General features: G+C 59.1%; 1 protein-coding gene across 1 annotated transcript in view; it reads right to left on the bottom strand.

Annotated features, from left to right (window-relative positions):
* The window catches only part of NSG1 (neuronal vesicle trafficking associated 1), a 31,148-nt gene extending 18,372 nt beyond the window's left edge, over window positions 1-12,776 (bottom strand). Inside the window, exons 1-3 of the mRNA XM_045474572.1 lie at window positions 12,599-12,776; window positions 12,154-12,308; window positions 8,485-8,601 (exon numbers count right to left, since the gene is read on the bottom strand). Coding sequence (XP_045330528.1) covers window positions 8,485-8,601; window positions 12,154-12,282 — 246 coding nt within the window. The 5' untranslated portion in view covers window positions 12,283-12,308; window positions 12,599-12,776. The remainder of the gene's footprint in view (window positions 1-8,484; window positions 8,602-12,153; window positions 12,309-12,598) is intronic.
* Between the last annotated feature and the right edge of the window lie 243 nt (window positions 12,777-13,019).

Raw genomic sequence — 13,019 nt, 5'->3', positions numbered from 1 at the left:
AAGAAGCAGGAACCCAGACGGTTCCTGGGCACTTGCAGAATTCCAGGAGGCAGCCGCCTCTTTGTGACAAGTTACCATTTCTCACAACACTAGGAGGCTCCAAGTTAGCTGAAGGACACGTTCGCCACCGATGTGTGCGTGCGTGTGAGCGAGAGTGAGTGAGAGGAAGCAGATTCTACATCACCCCCAAATGTGTATCACTTCTGTGCAGCTGTCAGTAAGAGCTCCAGAGCAGGAGACTGTGGGAGGCAATCACAGCTGTTCTACCGGAGCTGGACTCCTGGCCGTGTCCACCGGCACTTGCCGCGTGGGGGCCCAGACCGTGCCTTGGGCCGTGGCCTTCAAGGGACCAGGGGACAGCCCAGCACAGGGTGTCCGCTGTGTTTGTGCCACTGACTCTCCGGGAGCCAGAAAAGGCTACAGATCCCTCTCCGAATCATGCTCGAGATACGCACGACACCATACCTGGGACGGCGCAGAAAACCCATCGTGCTGAAACGCTGTTGTCAGAAGACCACAAAAGATATAAACTGATGATACATATATACTTGTTTCTTTATCAACATCAAGCAAGATCTGAGAAATACTGTGATTTCAAAGAAAGGAGGGGATCCAAGCACCAGCTACGGCGTGACACAAAAACACCAGTGCTCTGTACCGGTGACGGTCACAGGCAGCACTCGCCCTGCTGTCGTTTACTGCCTGCGGCCAAAGGGAAAGGACTTGAACTCTGCAAACGGAAAAACATTGCTAAAAGAAATCAGGGAAGACGCAAAAAAACAGGGATCCCAAACAGCCGAAAGCAATCTTGAAAGCAAAGAGTAAGTGGGAGGACTCATCTTCCCCAATTTCAAAACTTACTGCAAAGCTACAGTAATTAGGACAGTGCGGTACTGGCATAAGAATAACCATATAAACGGGATGGCACGGAGAGTCTAGAAATTAAACCCTACGTCAAGATCAACTGGTTTCTGAATCGAGTCGCCATGCCCATTCAGGGAGGCAAGAACAGTCACTTCAACAAATGGTGTTGGGACAACTGGCTTTCTACAGACAGAAGCAGCTCGAAGCTCGACACCTACCCCACACCATCCACAAAAATTAACTCCAAACGGAATAAAGACCTAAATGTGAAAGCTAAAGCCATAAAACTCTTGGAAGAAAACACAGAGGTAAATCTTCATGACCTCAGACTTGGCAGGTGGCACACCTCTCCTGCTGGGGGCCCCCGGGAGAGGTCAACGGTGTCTTAGAAGTACCACCGAAAGCACAAGCAGCGAAAGAAAAAATAAATCATACCTCAAAACGTTTAAATTTTGTGCCAGATTATGTTTTTGTGCAAAGACATGAAAAGGCGACCCACAGATAGTAGCAAACATCTGCAAATGACAGATCTGATGAGGAGCTGGTGTCCAGAATGCAACTCAACAGCACAAAAGCAACCCAGTTCAAAATGGGAAAGGACTTGAACGGACACCTCTCCAGACAAGATGCACAAACGGCCAGCCAGCGCGGGGGGAAAAGCACTCAGCGTCATCAGCCCCCCGGGAAATGCAGATCAAAACCACAGTGAGACACTGCCTTGCAGCCGCTAGGACAGCTAGAATTGAAGGCACGGAGGATGACAGGTGCCGGTGGGATGTGCAGAAACCGGAAGCCTTGCACACGTTGCTGGGGGGGCTGGGGGGCGGTGCAGCTGCCAGAGAAAACAGCAGCTCCTCGGTGTGTCAGACACAAGATCACCGCGCGAACCGGCAGCTCCACTCCCGGGTGCAAACCCAGAAGAACGGAAAACAGGTGTTCAAACAAAAGTTGCATGTGAACGTTCACAGCGACACTGTTCCCGCCAGCCAAGAGGAGGAAACGGCCCCAGTGCCCATCCGTGGATGAAGGGATAAACCAGACGGTCTAGCCATACTACCCAGTATTAGTCATAAAAAGGAACGAGGCGGGCGCCTGGGTGGCTCAGTCAGTTAAGTGCCCAACTTCGGCTCAGGTCATGATCTCACGGTTCATGGGTTCGAGCCCTGTGTCGGGCTCTGTGCTGACAGCTCGGAGTCTGGAGCCTGCTTCGGATTCTGTGCCTCCCATCCTCTCTCTCTCTCTCTCTGCCTCTCGTGCGCGCTCTCTCTCTCTCTCTCTCTCTCAAAAAATAAATCAACGTTAAAAAAAAATTAGAAAATAAAAGAAGAAGAAATGAGGCACCCATCTGCTACGACAGGGATGATCAGTGAAAACACACCGGTGACAGAAGCCGGTCACAGAGGGCCATGTGTTGTATGGTTCTATCCATGTGAAATGTCCAGAACAGGCACATCCGGAGACAGAATGTACATCGGTGACTGCCCAGGGCCGACAGGGTGAGGAAACGGGGTGACTGCTAATGGGCAGGGGGTCTCCTATCGGGGTGATGAAATGTTCTGGAACTACACAGTGGTGATGGCTGGGCAACAATGCAGATCACATGTCACTGAACTGAACACTTTGAAGTATAAAATTTACGTTACATAGATTTGACTGCACTAAGGAAAGATGGGCCAGGGAGAGAGACAGGAGGCAGGCAAGACACAGGCTGGGGCAGAGGTCCCGGCAGCCCAGCCCCAGAGGCAAGACGGAGCTGAGGGATGTTTTCTGGAAAGAACAGCCAGGAATGGATGGCAAACAAGATGTGGGCCTCGGGGCAAACTTTATAAGGAGGGGACCACGTACCCTGGATTCTTAGGACAGTCCTGGCTGCTGGTTACCACCCTGGCATCCCCAATGTGCAGTGTCCACGGTCACTCTCAAAAGCGTCCCAATCTGGGCCATAAGTTATATAGCCACTCAACTTACAAGACCCTGGTCCACACCCTAGTTCTCTAAGGATCAGTGGGGAACGGGGCAGCACCCTCATTTTACAGGTGGGGCTTCCTCTCCTGCTGGGGGCCCCTGGGAGAGGTCACTGCTCAGGGGGGGTGGGACTGGGACATCCAAAGTGGGGGAGAGCCGGCCCGCAGGTCCTGTGCAGCTGCCGGTGTGGGAGACAGAGCTTGGTGGGCTTTGGGGTGGCAGGTGGATGTGGGTCTGAATCCTGTTTCCACCCCCGGTTAGCTGGCTGCCCGTCCGCCTGCTCCTCAACCTCTCTGACCTTCGTTCCCCACCTACAAAGTCAAGCCAGTGAGATCAACCTTCAAGATTGTTACTAACACAAAAAGGAATGACACTCATAAAACTCAGCGCCTGAGTCGGCTCTGGGTCGATGGCTGCTAGGTTCTGCCTCCTCTGCTCCCTCTGCCCTCCCCCCTCAGGGGGGAGGGGAAAGGAAACGTGTTTTCTGCTGAGTAATGCAGTAAAAAAAAAAAAAAAAAAAAAAAAATCTTGGAAAAATAGGATGAATCCTGACATCTTCAAGCATGTGCAACACTAAATATTTTAGGTAACCGACAAAAAAGTGAACACACAGACACCCCCTCTCCAAGATGACTCAAACCACTTATCCGATTCTGGATGAAGCCCCCACTCGACAGCTGGGCCAGAAAACCGTGGGCTCTGCCACCGCAGAACCTGGCATCCGAGTCCCGCGGGACGCTCGGCTGAAGGTTACGGGGGTGTCCAAACAATTCTGGGATCTCCAGTGCCACTGCTTGGAGACCTCCCCCACCGCCGAACGCCAAGGAAATGGTGTTGCTGTTCATAAATATTTAACAAATGCGTCTCGAAACACACCGGGGGATCACTGGAGAGTGTGGAAAACAAGCCGGGTGCACAGGAAGCTCAAGGTCATTAAGGAGGTGAGAAGAAGGTACCAACCACCCACAGAATCATTTGTGACGGGATGCAAAGGGATGCCCCCACCGTAGGATCCACCGCCAACACGGGGCCATTCAGACGAACTCGGTCTCTCCTCCTAGGACATCCTCCCAGCTCTGCACGGACCACGAAAGGCGTTCACGTGCAAGGCTGACCTTGGAATCTCACGGAGCCCCAGAGGAAACACGGCCCCAGGGGAGGGGGTGCAGGTTGCTCACCCAAACCCTTAACTCACAAAGAGAAGGCATGTGGGTCTCAGAAACGTCAACAGCTCTCCATCGCGGCAGCCACGGAGCATAAAGGGCTCAGGAGAGCCCTGACGGAGCCTTCCTTTAATCTAATTACGGCCCCTCCATCTTCCAAGATGGGAGGGGGGCATTAAGCAAGCAGCCCCAGCCGCACCCTGACACCCCGCCCTGCGTGGGTGAGGGGGAACACGCGACTGAAAAGATGTTTAGGTTTACTTAATTTGAGAACCATCTCAGCCTGTGTTTATTCTCCGCATAAATACACCTCCAATTAATTAAGCGAGCACTTCCCTCCTTGACTAACCTCTTCACAAGCCTAGGCTTTTGGCCGCTGCTGGGTGATTCATCCAGCAATCCCCGTGTGGCGGAGTCTTACAAAACCCTCTCCCCATCAGCGGTTACCTAGCAACCAGCCTAGCAACCTGGGAGCCAAGAGATTCATCCCCGAGCGATAACCATAAAGTAACATCCAAAAAGACATCTCGTCTCAAGGATGCCGTCCAAAGGTATATAAAGAGGAGGCGCCAAGCAGCCGGCTTCCCCGCTCCCGAACCGCACAAATTAGAGACAAAGGGGGACACGTTATTTACTTGTTGCTCCAACAGCTGAAAGACGCAGTTCCATTCCCGCAATTCACACAGGGAGACGAAAAGAACGGAGGCGGTGGCTGGGCTGGGAGCCACACAGAAGCCGCCCAGTCACCGAAAGGATGAGGAAGAGGCTCTGTCCAAAGCAAAGCTGTGACAGAGCCCCCAGCACGGCCCAGGGTGGAGGCCGAACCTTCCATCGCAGATCCGTCTCCGGGTCAGCCTTCCCCCCCCCCCCCAAGCTCCCCAATCCTCGGCCAGCTGATGCGTCGCAGGAGGAGCGTGCCTTATTGTGGGCTCCGCTCAGAGACGCCAGACACCTAATTGGGCAAGAAAAGGCTGGGAGAACATTCCAGAACGGTGAACACCATCAGCACTTCAGAAAGGTGCCGGCCCTCCTGAGCCTGCCCTGCCCTTGTGCTAGAATGCACCTCCAGCCACGAAGGGCCACGGGAGAGCTCATCGTCACAAGGCACATTCCCAGGGTCCAGGTCCCTCCGCTAGAATCAAACTTCAGATGATTCTACCACAGGCGGCCCCCGACCACACTTAGAGGAACAGTGCACTGGGGGCCTCCCCTCACACGCAGACCCCACAGCAGACGCGTGGGGAACCAGGTTAACTCTCCCTCTCTGTTGAGAATAGTGTCGGGGCGCAAGCCCGAGGTGCCCACAGAACGCAGGTCCTTCAGCTGTGAGCGTCTGGCCCACAGGCCTCCCGGTCAAGCTGGCCAGGCCACACGGTTCAGGTCGCAATCTGCCCCAGACCGTGACCTTGGGGGTCATCTGCCTGGCCGGGAGGGAACCGGCGACACGTGGAAAGGACTTACATCCACATACAGCCCAGAGAGAGGGCTCCATGGGAAGCTGCCTTACTCAACAAGCAAGGGTCCGGCGGGAAAACCCTGGAAATCTCCCCAAGTCCCCATGCACTCTGGGGCCCCCAGCATGGCTAGTCACCCAGTGATTCATCAAGCTGTTCCCGTGCCTGTATATAGCCCCAAAGAGGAGGGGCTGTCATCCTGGCTGGCAGAGAGAGGCCACACTGCTGGACCTCGCCAGGACATCTGGTCACACCTAGAGAAGCATGGCCCAAGAACGGCCCCTCAGAGGAGGGCCCTGGGCGGAAGGGAGCCTGGACAACGTGACACGAAAGGAAGAGACCAGAGAAAAACGATGCTCGCCCTGGAGAACACTCGGGGGTACGTGGCCCACCACACATCCCGAGGCTGCCAGCGAGGAAGGTGACTTGCTGACCCGGAGTCCGGCTCCCTGTTTAGATGCTGCTACTGTCTCCTAACATTTGGCAATGGGAACCCCAGGAGGGTCAGGTTAATCCCCGGAGGCTGCATGGCGGAGCTGGTATCTGAGCCGGGACTGGCAGGAGCTGGAAGGCGGAGCCCATGGGGAGGTGTGCCTAGCAGGCCGTGTGGTGGAAAGGCACCGGCCTCGGAGACAACAGACCAGTCCGAAGGACCCCAGCCGCCTGGTGACCACCTGGGACTCGAAAACCTCATCTGTGAAACGGGCGAGCACCGCCCCCTCCGGGGTGGTCGTGAACCCTAAGGAGGCGGCAGGTGCTAAGCGCACGGACTTGCCTGGACTGTTTATGCGGAACACCGGAGAGACGGGCTCACTGCAGTGCAGTGCTCTACTGAGCGCCTGCTGTATACATCACCTTCTCAGACATCCCCCAGCAGGAGGAGGCAGAGGTGAGACAGGATCCTGCCACCACAGCCCAGTCCACAGGGACGGGCTCAGATCTTCTGAGCCCTCGGGTTCTGGGCAACGGGCACCAGGTAACCACACAGATGCTCGGCTGTGGCTGCCCAAAGCCCTCGTGGCCAATGTGCGTCACCCGTGCCTTAAACAGGGAACCTGGGGACCTACAGCAGGTAAGCATGTGGGGAAAGCACCGGAGTTGGGGGACAGAGCCTGCACCCAATGGACCACAAGAGACGACGGGTAGCCGTTCAGGTGCCACGCTGCACCCCACTCCGCGGGGACCTAAAACGCCAGGGCTGAGAAGGGCAAAGGTCAAATCCAGAATGAGAAACCCAGATATCCGGGTGGTGTCAGCCATCAGAATGATGGATATGATGACCTTGAAGCCGAGGTCATTTCTGCCTGGGCCGGCAGGCGGCAAATCCCCAGGGCACGCGCCGCTCAGGTCACGTGAGTGGCCGCAGATGAGGCACCTGCTAAGCCGGCTGGCCAGAGTGGAAAAAGACGTCGACCTTGAGTCAGTCCAACCTGGTCCCGGTCATGAGCTTAAAGCCACAGATACACTGCCAAGCCGGGAGCCACCGGACGAGCTTCTCAGCCCACGTACCGTCCTTATGGCACCAGCGGGAACCACAGACGTGGGCCTCTCTGCGCCTCAACGTTCCCGCCGGAAAGGGGGCTCTCCTAGAAGCACCCACCTCTCGGGGCAGACAAATAACACGGGCGAGCACTCTGACGGGTCCGCAGGCCAGGCAGGCCTTGCACAGTGTCCCTCCAGCCCACGAGGCAGGCCGGAGCGATGGGAAGGAGGGACTCAAGGTCACAGCGCACCCCGGCTTCGCCAGTCACCCCGTGGAGCCGCCTCACCTCTGCGGGCTTCGCTCGCACCTAGCGACCCACCCACGGGGTTTCGTGAGCTAGAACCACACACGGTGTGTGAGGTGCTGTGGGAACTGCTGGGAGTGTGGGTGTGCGAGCATCTGTGCACCCAGACACGAGCAGACTGCTCACACAGCCACACGGGGTGAACGGAGAGGCAGCCACGGCCCCTCTGCAAGGTCTAGGCCACCCAGTGGCGTCTCTCAAATCACCCCTTTGAATCTGGGTGACGGGCACCGTTTTACCACGTCTTGTTTCCCAAAGAACAAGTCCCCAGAAGATCAGTGTCTTAACTTCCTCCTCAAGCAGCCCAGCTGTTCCCACCCTCAGAGACCACCCAGCCTGTGGGGGAGGCTCCACCCCGCCCCCCACTTGGCTGGAACCCCGCCCCTTCCAACAGCTCTTCCCCATAGAGAACCGTCCAGAGAGAGGCCTCCCCCCCTCCACGAGTGAGCGCTTCCACGGCCCATGCACAGACCACACTGGCCACCAAGCCCCGTGCCTCCGCACCCTGCCGGGGCCGGTGAAGGACGGAGGCTGACCCCCAGACAGCTGGGACTGCCCCGGCCCTCAACTTACCCACCTGCAAGATGGGTTATAGAACCGCCCTCTGGGGAGGAGGGTCACTGAGCTCGGCTGGCACAAGTAAGGGGCCCGGAACCGGGTCTTGCACGTGGGGAGTAGGCCACCTTATCTTTGTTAGTCTGCTTCCTCCCTGGAACTTTGGAGGTAAAGACTTCAAGTCCGGAAAGTGATTTTCCCCACGTGGGTGACCGCTGTCTAAAAGAGAGTTTAGGGGTGGGTTTTCCCCTTGGACTCACGGCTATAGAGAAGGATCCGGTGGCGGCCAGAGGGGCGGTGGCAGGTGGTGAAGTCGGGGAAGCGGGTGGAGAGCACTTACCGTGAGGAGCACCGAGTAACGGACAGAGCTGTTCAACCGCTACGCTGCACCCGTATACCCACGACTAACAGAACACAGTGTTAGTTATGCTGGAATTTTTTTTTTAAAGAGTCGTATGTTAAAATTGAAAAACAAACACTAAAAAAACCCAAAAAGCCCAACAACACTAAGTTACGTGTGGTCATTCTGGAAAAGCAAGGAAATGAAGAAAACTTAAAAGCCACAGGGCTGGTTTTGCACAGCGGGGGTCAGCCAGATGAGCCGTGTCTTGTCCCGACCCCCGTCACTTCGCGGGTCAGCTCGGCGGGCCCCTCCTGGACACAAAGGCAGCGTAATCCCCGTCGGGGGCCACTCACCTTAAACCTCTCGGTGACCCCCTCGGTGATGCTGACGGTGAACTCGGCTATCTTGGGAGGGCGCACTTTGCCCTTCTTGCGATCGGGCTCATACTGGGTCTTGGTTTTCACCACCACCTTGTCGGGGAAACAGAGAAGCAGGGCGTCAGGGGTGCGGCCAGATGCATCCAGACACAAAGAGGGCAGTCGAGTCGCTGTTTGGCCACCAAGTGTTTGGCAAAAAGAATGAGGACAGCCCCCATTGATTGGAAATCTCGGTGCCGGGGCCTTCTAAGAAACTACCCGTTAATAACCCTGATAGCAGCCCCAGGAGGGAAGTATGATAACTCCGGGGCAGAGGAGTTAAGCCGATAGGTGGCAGGGTGGACTCCTGACACGGTGCTCATTCCACTCATATCGCAAGCCCAGTGGTCGGGAGACAGCGCTTGGTTTCCCTTGGTCTCTACGCCGTGGGTAAAGTGAGGCAACAGGGGATTAACCATTTCCCTCCAGGCGCAGGAAGGAGCAGGAGCCAGCTCGCAAGGAAATCGACCTCGTGGCTGTCTCCACCCCACGATCCTCTCCCTCTTCTGCCCCTGCAACGGCCCCCAGAGGGTCTCCCTCCTCTTCTTCCCCTCTGCCCCCCCGTGAAGTGGGAGAGGCATTTGCACCCAGGAAACCGGCCCTACCCTGCCCCGTACACCCCCTTCCCCTGTGGCCCCCCCAGCTTCAGATGAGCCCCGGCCCGCCCTCCAGCCTCCTCCCTCAGGCTCCCGGCCCCCTCTTCCTCACACCTGCGGCCGGGACCGTTTCCTCTCCTGTCCCCACCGGGCAGGGAGGCGTCGAGAGCTCACACGTCTCCAGCCCCTGGTCCCCCACTTCCGGAAGCCAACAAGTGGCCGCTGGACTGCGGAGAGCCAGCGACCCCCACGCTCTTCCTCCCCCAGAGAGGGCGGCACGCAGCTTGGGGGAGACACTCAGGCAGACCTAGGAAGACCCAGCGAGTCAGGAGCTGGAGACCCTGTCCGAGGGAGCCGGGACCCTGGAGCCAGCCTCCAGGAAGGAATCGGGAGAGAAAGCGGCCCGTGCCAGCCGCCCCCGAAAAGTGACCCAAGGGCCACACTCCTGCTTTCTTCTTTGTTCCTTTCTGTGTGCACAGCTCTCCAGACATTGAGAGGGAGGGCGTGCCTGGAGTGACAGCCTGGGCGCCCACGTGGGGAGGGGCAGTCGGCTCCGAGGCAGCGTCTGCGCATCACCCTACTGTCCTCAAGTCCCAACCGCACCTGACTGGCTGTGTGACCTTGAGCACGTGCCTGACCGCTCAGAACCTCAGGGTCCTGGCCCGCAAGTGGGAACAAGGCGTCTCCGACTAGGCTGCGGTAAAGAGGAGGAGGGAGCCCGGTCGGTATTCTATCAGCCCGGATCCCTCTGCATCTTCCACTGACACACTAGGCGACCTTGGACAAGACCCTCTATTTCCACATCTGTGCCACAGGGGTGGCAACGGTAGTTCCCTCCTAACGTCAGCTCGTTAAAGAAACGTAAGCCCGTCCAGCATGCAGACAAGTGCCTGGCCCCTGACGAGCGTTCATCAGACGTCCGGTGAGATGCCCCGACGTTGCTGCCACGTGACTGCTGTCCCTGGGGCACCTCAGCAGTCAGTACACATGCTCAGGACAGATTCCACCTGGAACCCTGACAGCGTTCCCTGACCCCATAAGCCACGTCACCTGGGACAGGTGACATCGCCCCCCTGAACCCTGGCTGTGAGCATCACAGCGCTGTTGTTCAGGTTAAGTGAGGTCTTGAGTGACACATGTCTGGTCCCGAGCAGGGCAGGGCATGAGGGCCTGCCAGAAGCTTCTGTATCCGGGAGGAGTGTGGCCTTCGGCCACGTGACCTTGGGCACATCTCGTGAACTCTTTGAGAGTCAGTCTACTCATCCGTGACCTCTGAAATCTTCCAGCCTAATCATTGGTTCCTGCTAGAATTCCTGTCCCTGGAGCATCGTTGCCAGCTCCCTCTCTTTGTCTGAACACCCCCAGGGATGGGAGGCTCGTTCTCTTTCAGACCTACCTGGGCTACTTCTGGACGGCACAGCAGGTTGGCCAATGGATCGCACACCTGCCTGAAATCCCCCTCCCTGGTATAAGTCAACTGAGTGCCAGACAGTTCTGGAATGGAACAGACTGAGGGCCCAAGAGGAGGCTCAGGCTGAGCAGCGGGAGTCACCTGACAGAGGTGCTGCCTCAGGACGCAGCGTTCCTGGCACAGGCTGCCACCACTCTTGGGCTGAGCTGGGAGGGGAAGGTGGGGGCGGTGGGGCCGGGCTGAGCTGGCCCGCAAGTCCAACTCCCCCGCCCAGCTGAGGCAGCCCGGCCCCACCCCTCCCCCAAGCTCCTGGGGACCATCAGTGCCCTAGAGTGGCCCCACGTGGCCTGGGTGCACAGGTGCGACAAGCTGATCCTCTTGAACTCAAGACACCTGCTGCCAGCCACGATCCTGCCCCTGGCCCCCACCCAAAACACGGACAATAAAGTTGGGGGGACAGAAACCACTCCAGAGAGCTGAGTAGGTCAAAGAGTCCACATGGGAATGAAGGAATCTTCCAGAAAGGAAGGACCCACCGCTGCAGAGATATTCCCCCCTCCCGGTCCCCGCCTGGTGGTCAGCAATCCCCAACGTGCGGGAATAAAAGACAAAGACCTGAGTCAGACCGTCCTCACCAGGGCTAAATGAGACAATAAGAGGAAACGCACTTTGGGGAATAGAATGAGCTTAGTCGCGGCCAGGGTGGTTTTTCAGCAGCGGCAAGGTGGTCAGAACGGATGCCGTTTATTACCGTTTCAGGTTTGAGCTTTACAATACAATTGTGGAGACTTTTAAACATTGTATGTTTACCTTTTTAAGTGTTAGCTCTTGAAAATATTCTCCTCGATGTACAGAAACTACTTGATTGGATACTGTATTGAAGAAAAGGGACTCTTCAAATCCAGCAAAGAAAACCCACTTTGGGGAAAGGATGACGAATGATTGATTGTCCCCGGCTACACTAACACACACTAATACCCGGGCGAGCAGAGAGAGCCCCGACTTGAAGATTTCACAAAAGGAACAAAGAGAGGCGGGAGGCTCCCTGTAAGAAGGGACACCTTGCAGCATCCACAGCCAGTCTGGGAGGGGCCGGCGGAGAGGATGCGGACGGGAATTCAGCCCCTGAGGAGGGTCCATCTGGCCAAAGAGAGGGGCCTCCCCACCGCGAGGGGGCAAGTCAGGCTGACACCGCGCCACCTGGGGAGGCACGCAGGCAGCCGCGCCCCTAGACTCACCCCAGACCCACGGCCCCCTGCTACCCTGAGGCAGTGCTGGGGCGGCGGCTGTGGCGCCAGGGACCTCTCTCGGACAAGACGCCCACGAAAATCAAGAAGGGGCCTTTCCCCCACCGCGCTCCCGGGTCAGGACGGAGCTGTCACCCAAGGCTGGGGGCGGGGGGGGGGGGCGGGGGGAGCACGTCTCCCGATCCGGAATCCCGCGCGGGCACGTCGTCCTCCCGGGGGGCTTCCTCCCTCCGCCCGGGCTCGCCCCCACTTCGCGTCGCCAGCGCACCGCCGTGCGTCTCTTTTGTTGCGGCCGCCGCCCGAGACTTGGGGGTGCGCACCCGGCGGCGCGGGGGTGCCGGGGGGCTCTCACCTTGTCCGGGGGCGGGAACTGCAGCTGATTGACATCGAGGGGCGTCATCAGGGGGATGGTGTCGAAGCCATCCTCCAGCAGCGGCTGCTTGGTGCCCTTCTCCGCGAAATTGTTCCCCAACTTCACCATCGTTCCGGGAGACCCGAGGCTAGCGCCTGCGAGGGAGGGCCGGGCGGGAGTCACCGCGAGCTCGCCCGCCCCCGGGGAGGAGTCGGGAGGACGCCGACCCGGCGGGGCTGGGGGGGGGGGGGGTCCCGGCCCCTCCCCCCGCGGGACCCGAGCGCAGGGGCGCACCGCGGCCGGGGAGGGGGCGCGCCCCGTCCCGGAGCCCCGCGCGGAGCCTTCCCACCCTCCCGTCCCCGTCCACCCGCCGGGGAGCCCGGCGGCCGCGGACCCCGCCCCGGGCGGAAGGGGCGGAAGGGTCGGGCCCGCCGGCCGCACTCACCCACGCCGGCTCGCAGGTCTGGCTCCGAGCGCGCCGCGAGCCTCCGCGTCGGCCGCTCCCGCGCGCAGCAATGGCGGAGGCGGCGCCGCGCGGGGCCGGGCGGGGGAGCCGAGCGATTGGGCTCGCGGCCGCTCCCTCCTCCCGCTCGCCGCCTCCCTTCCCGCCACCCCCGGGGCCGCCCGTGCGCCGGCGAGTGCGCGGGCGGCGGCGGCAACTCCGCCCTGACGCAGCGCGCGGGGCCGCACAAAGGAGCGCTCCCCGGGGACCCGCGCCCGCTCGGCGGCGGGGGGCGCCCCGGGAACGCGGGCGGGGGCGCGCGCGGCGCTGGGAGGCGCGAAGGGGGGGGGGCAGCCACCAAAGTGGGGGGAGGGGCGGGGGCCGTGCGCGGCGGCGGGCACCCGGGAGGGGGGGAGGGGGCGGC

Source organism: Leopardus geoffroyi, chromosome B1, assembly GCF_018350155.1.
Source record: "Leopardus geoffroyi isolate Oge1 chromosome B1, O.geoffroyi_Oge1_pat1.0, whole genome shotgun sequence".
In the NCBI taxonomy this organism is placed as follows: domain Eukaryota; kingdom Metazoa; phylum Chordata; class Mammalia; order Carnivora; family Felidae; genus Leopardus; species Leopardus geoffroyi.
The sequence above is the reverse complement of the archived record's forward strand: the minus strand, read 5'-3'. Positions and strand labels throughout refer to the sequence as shown.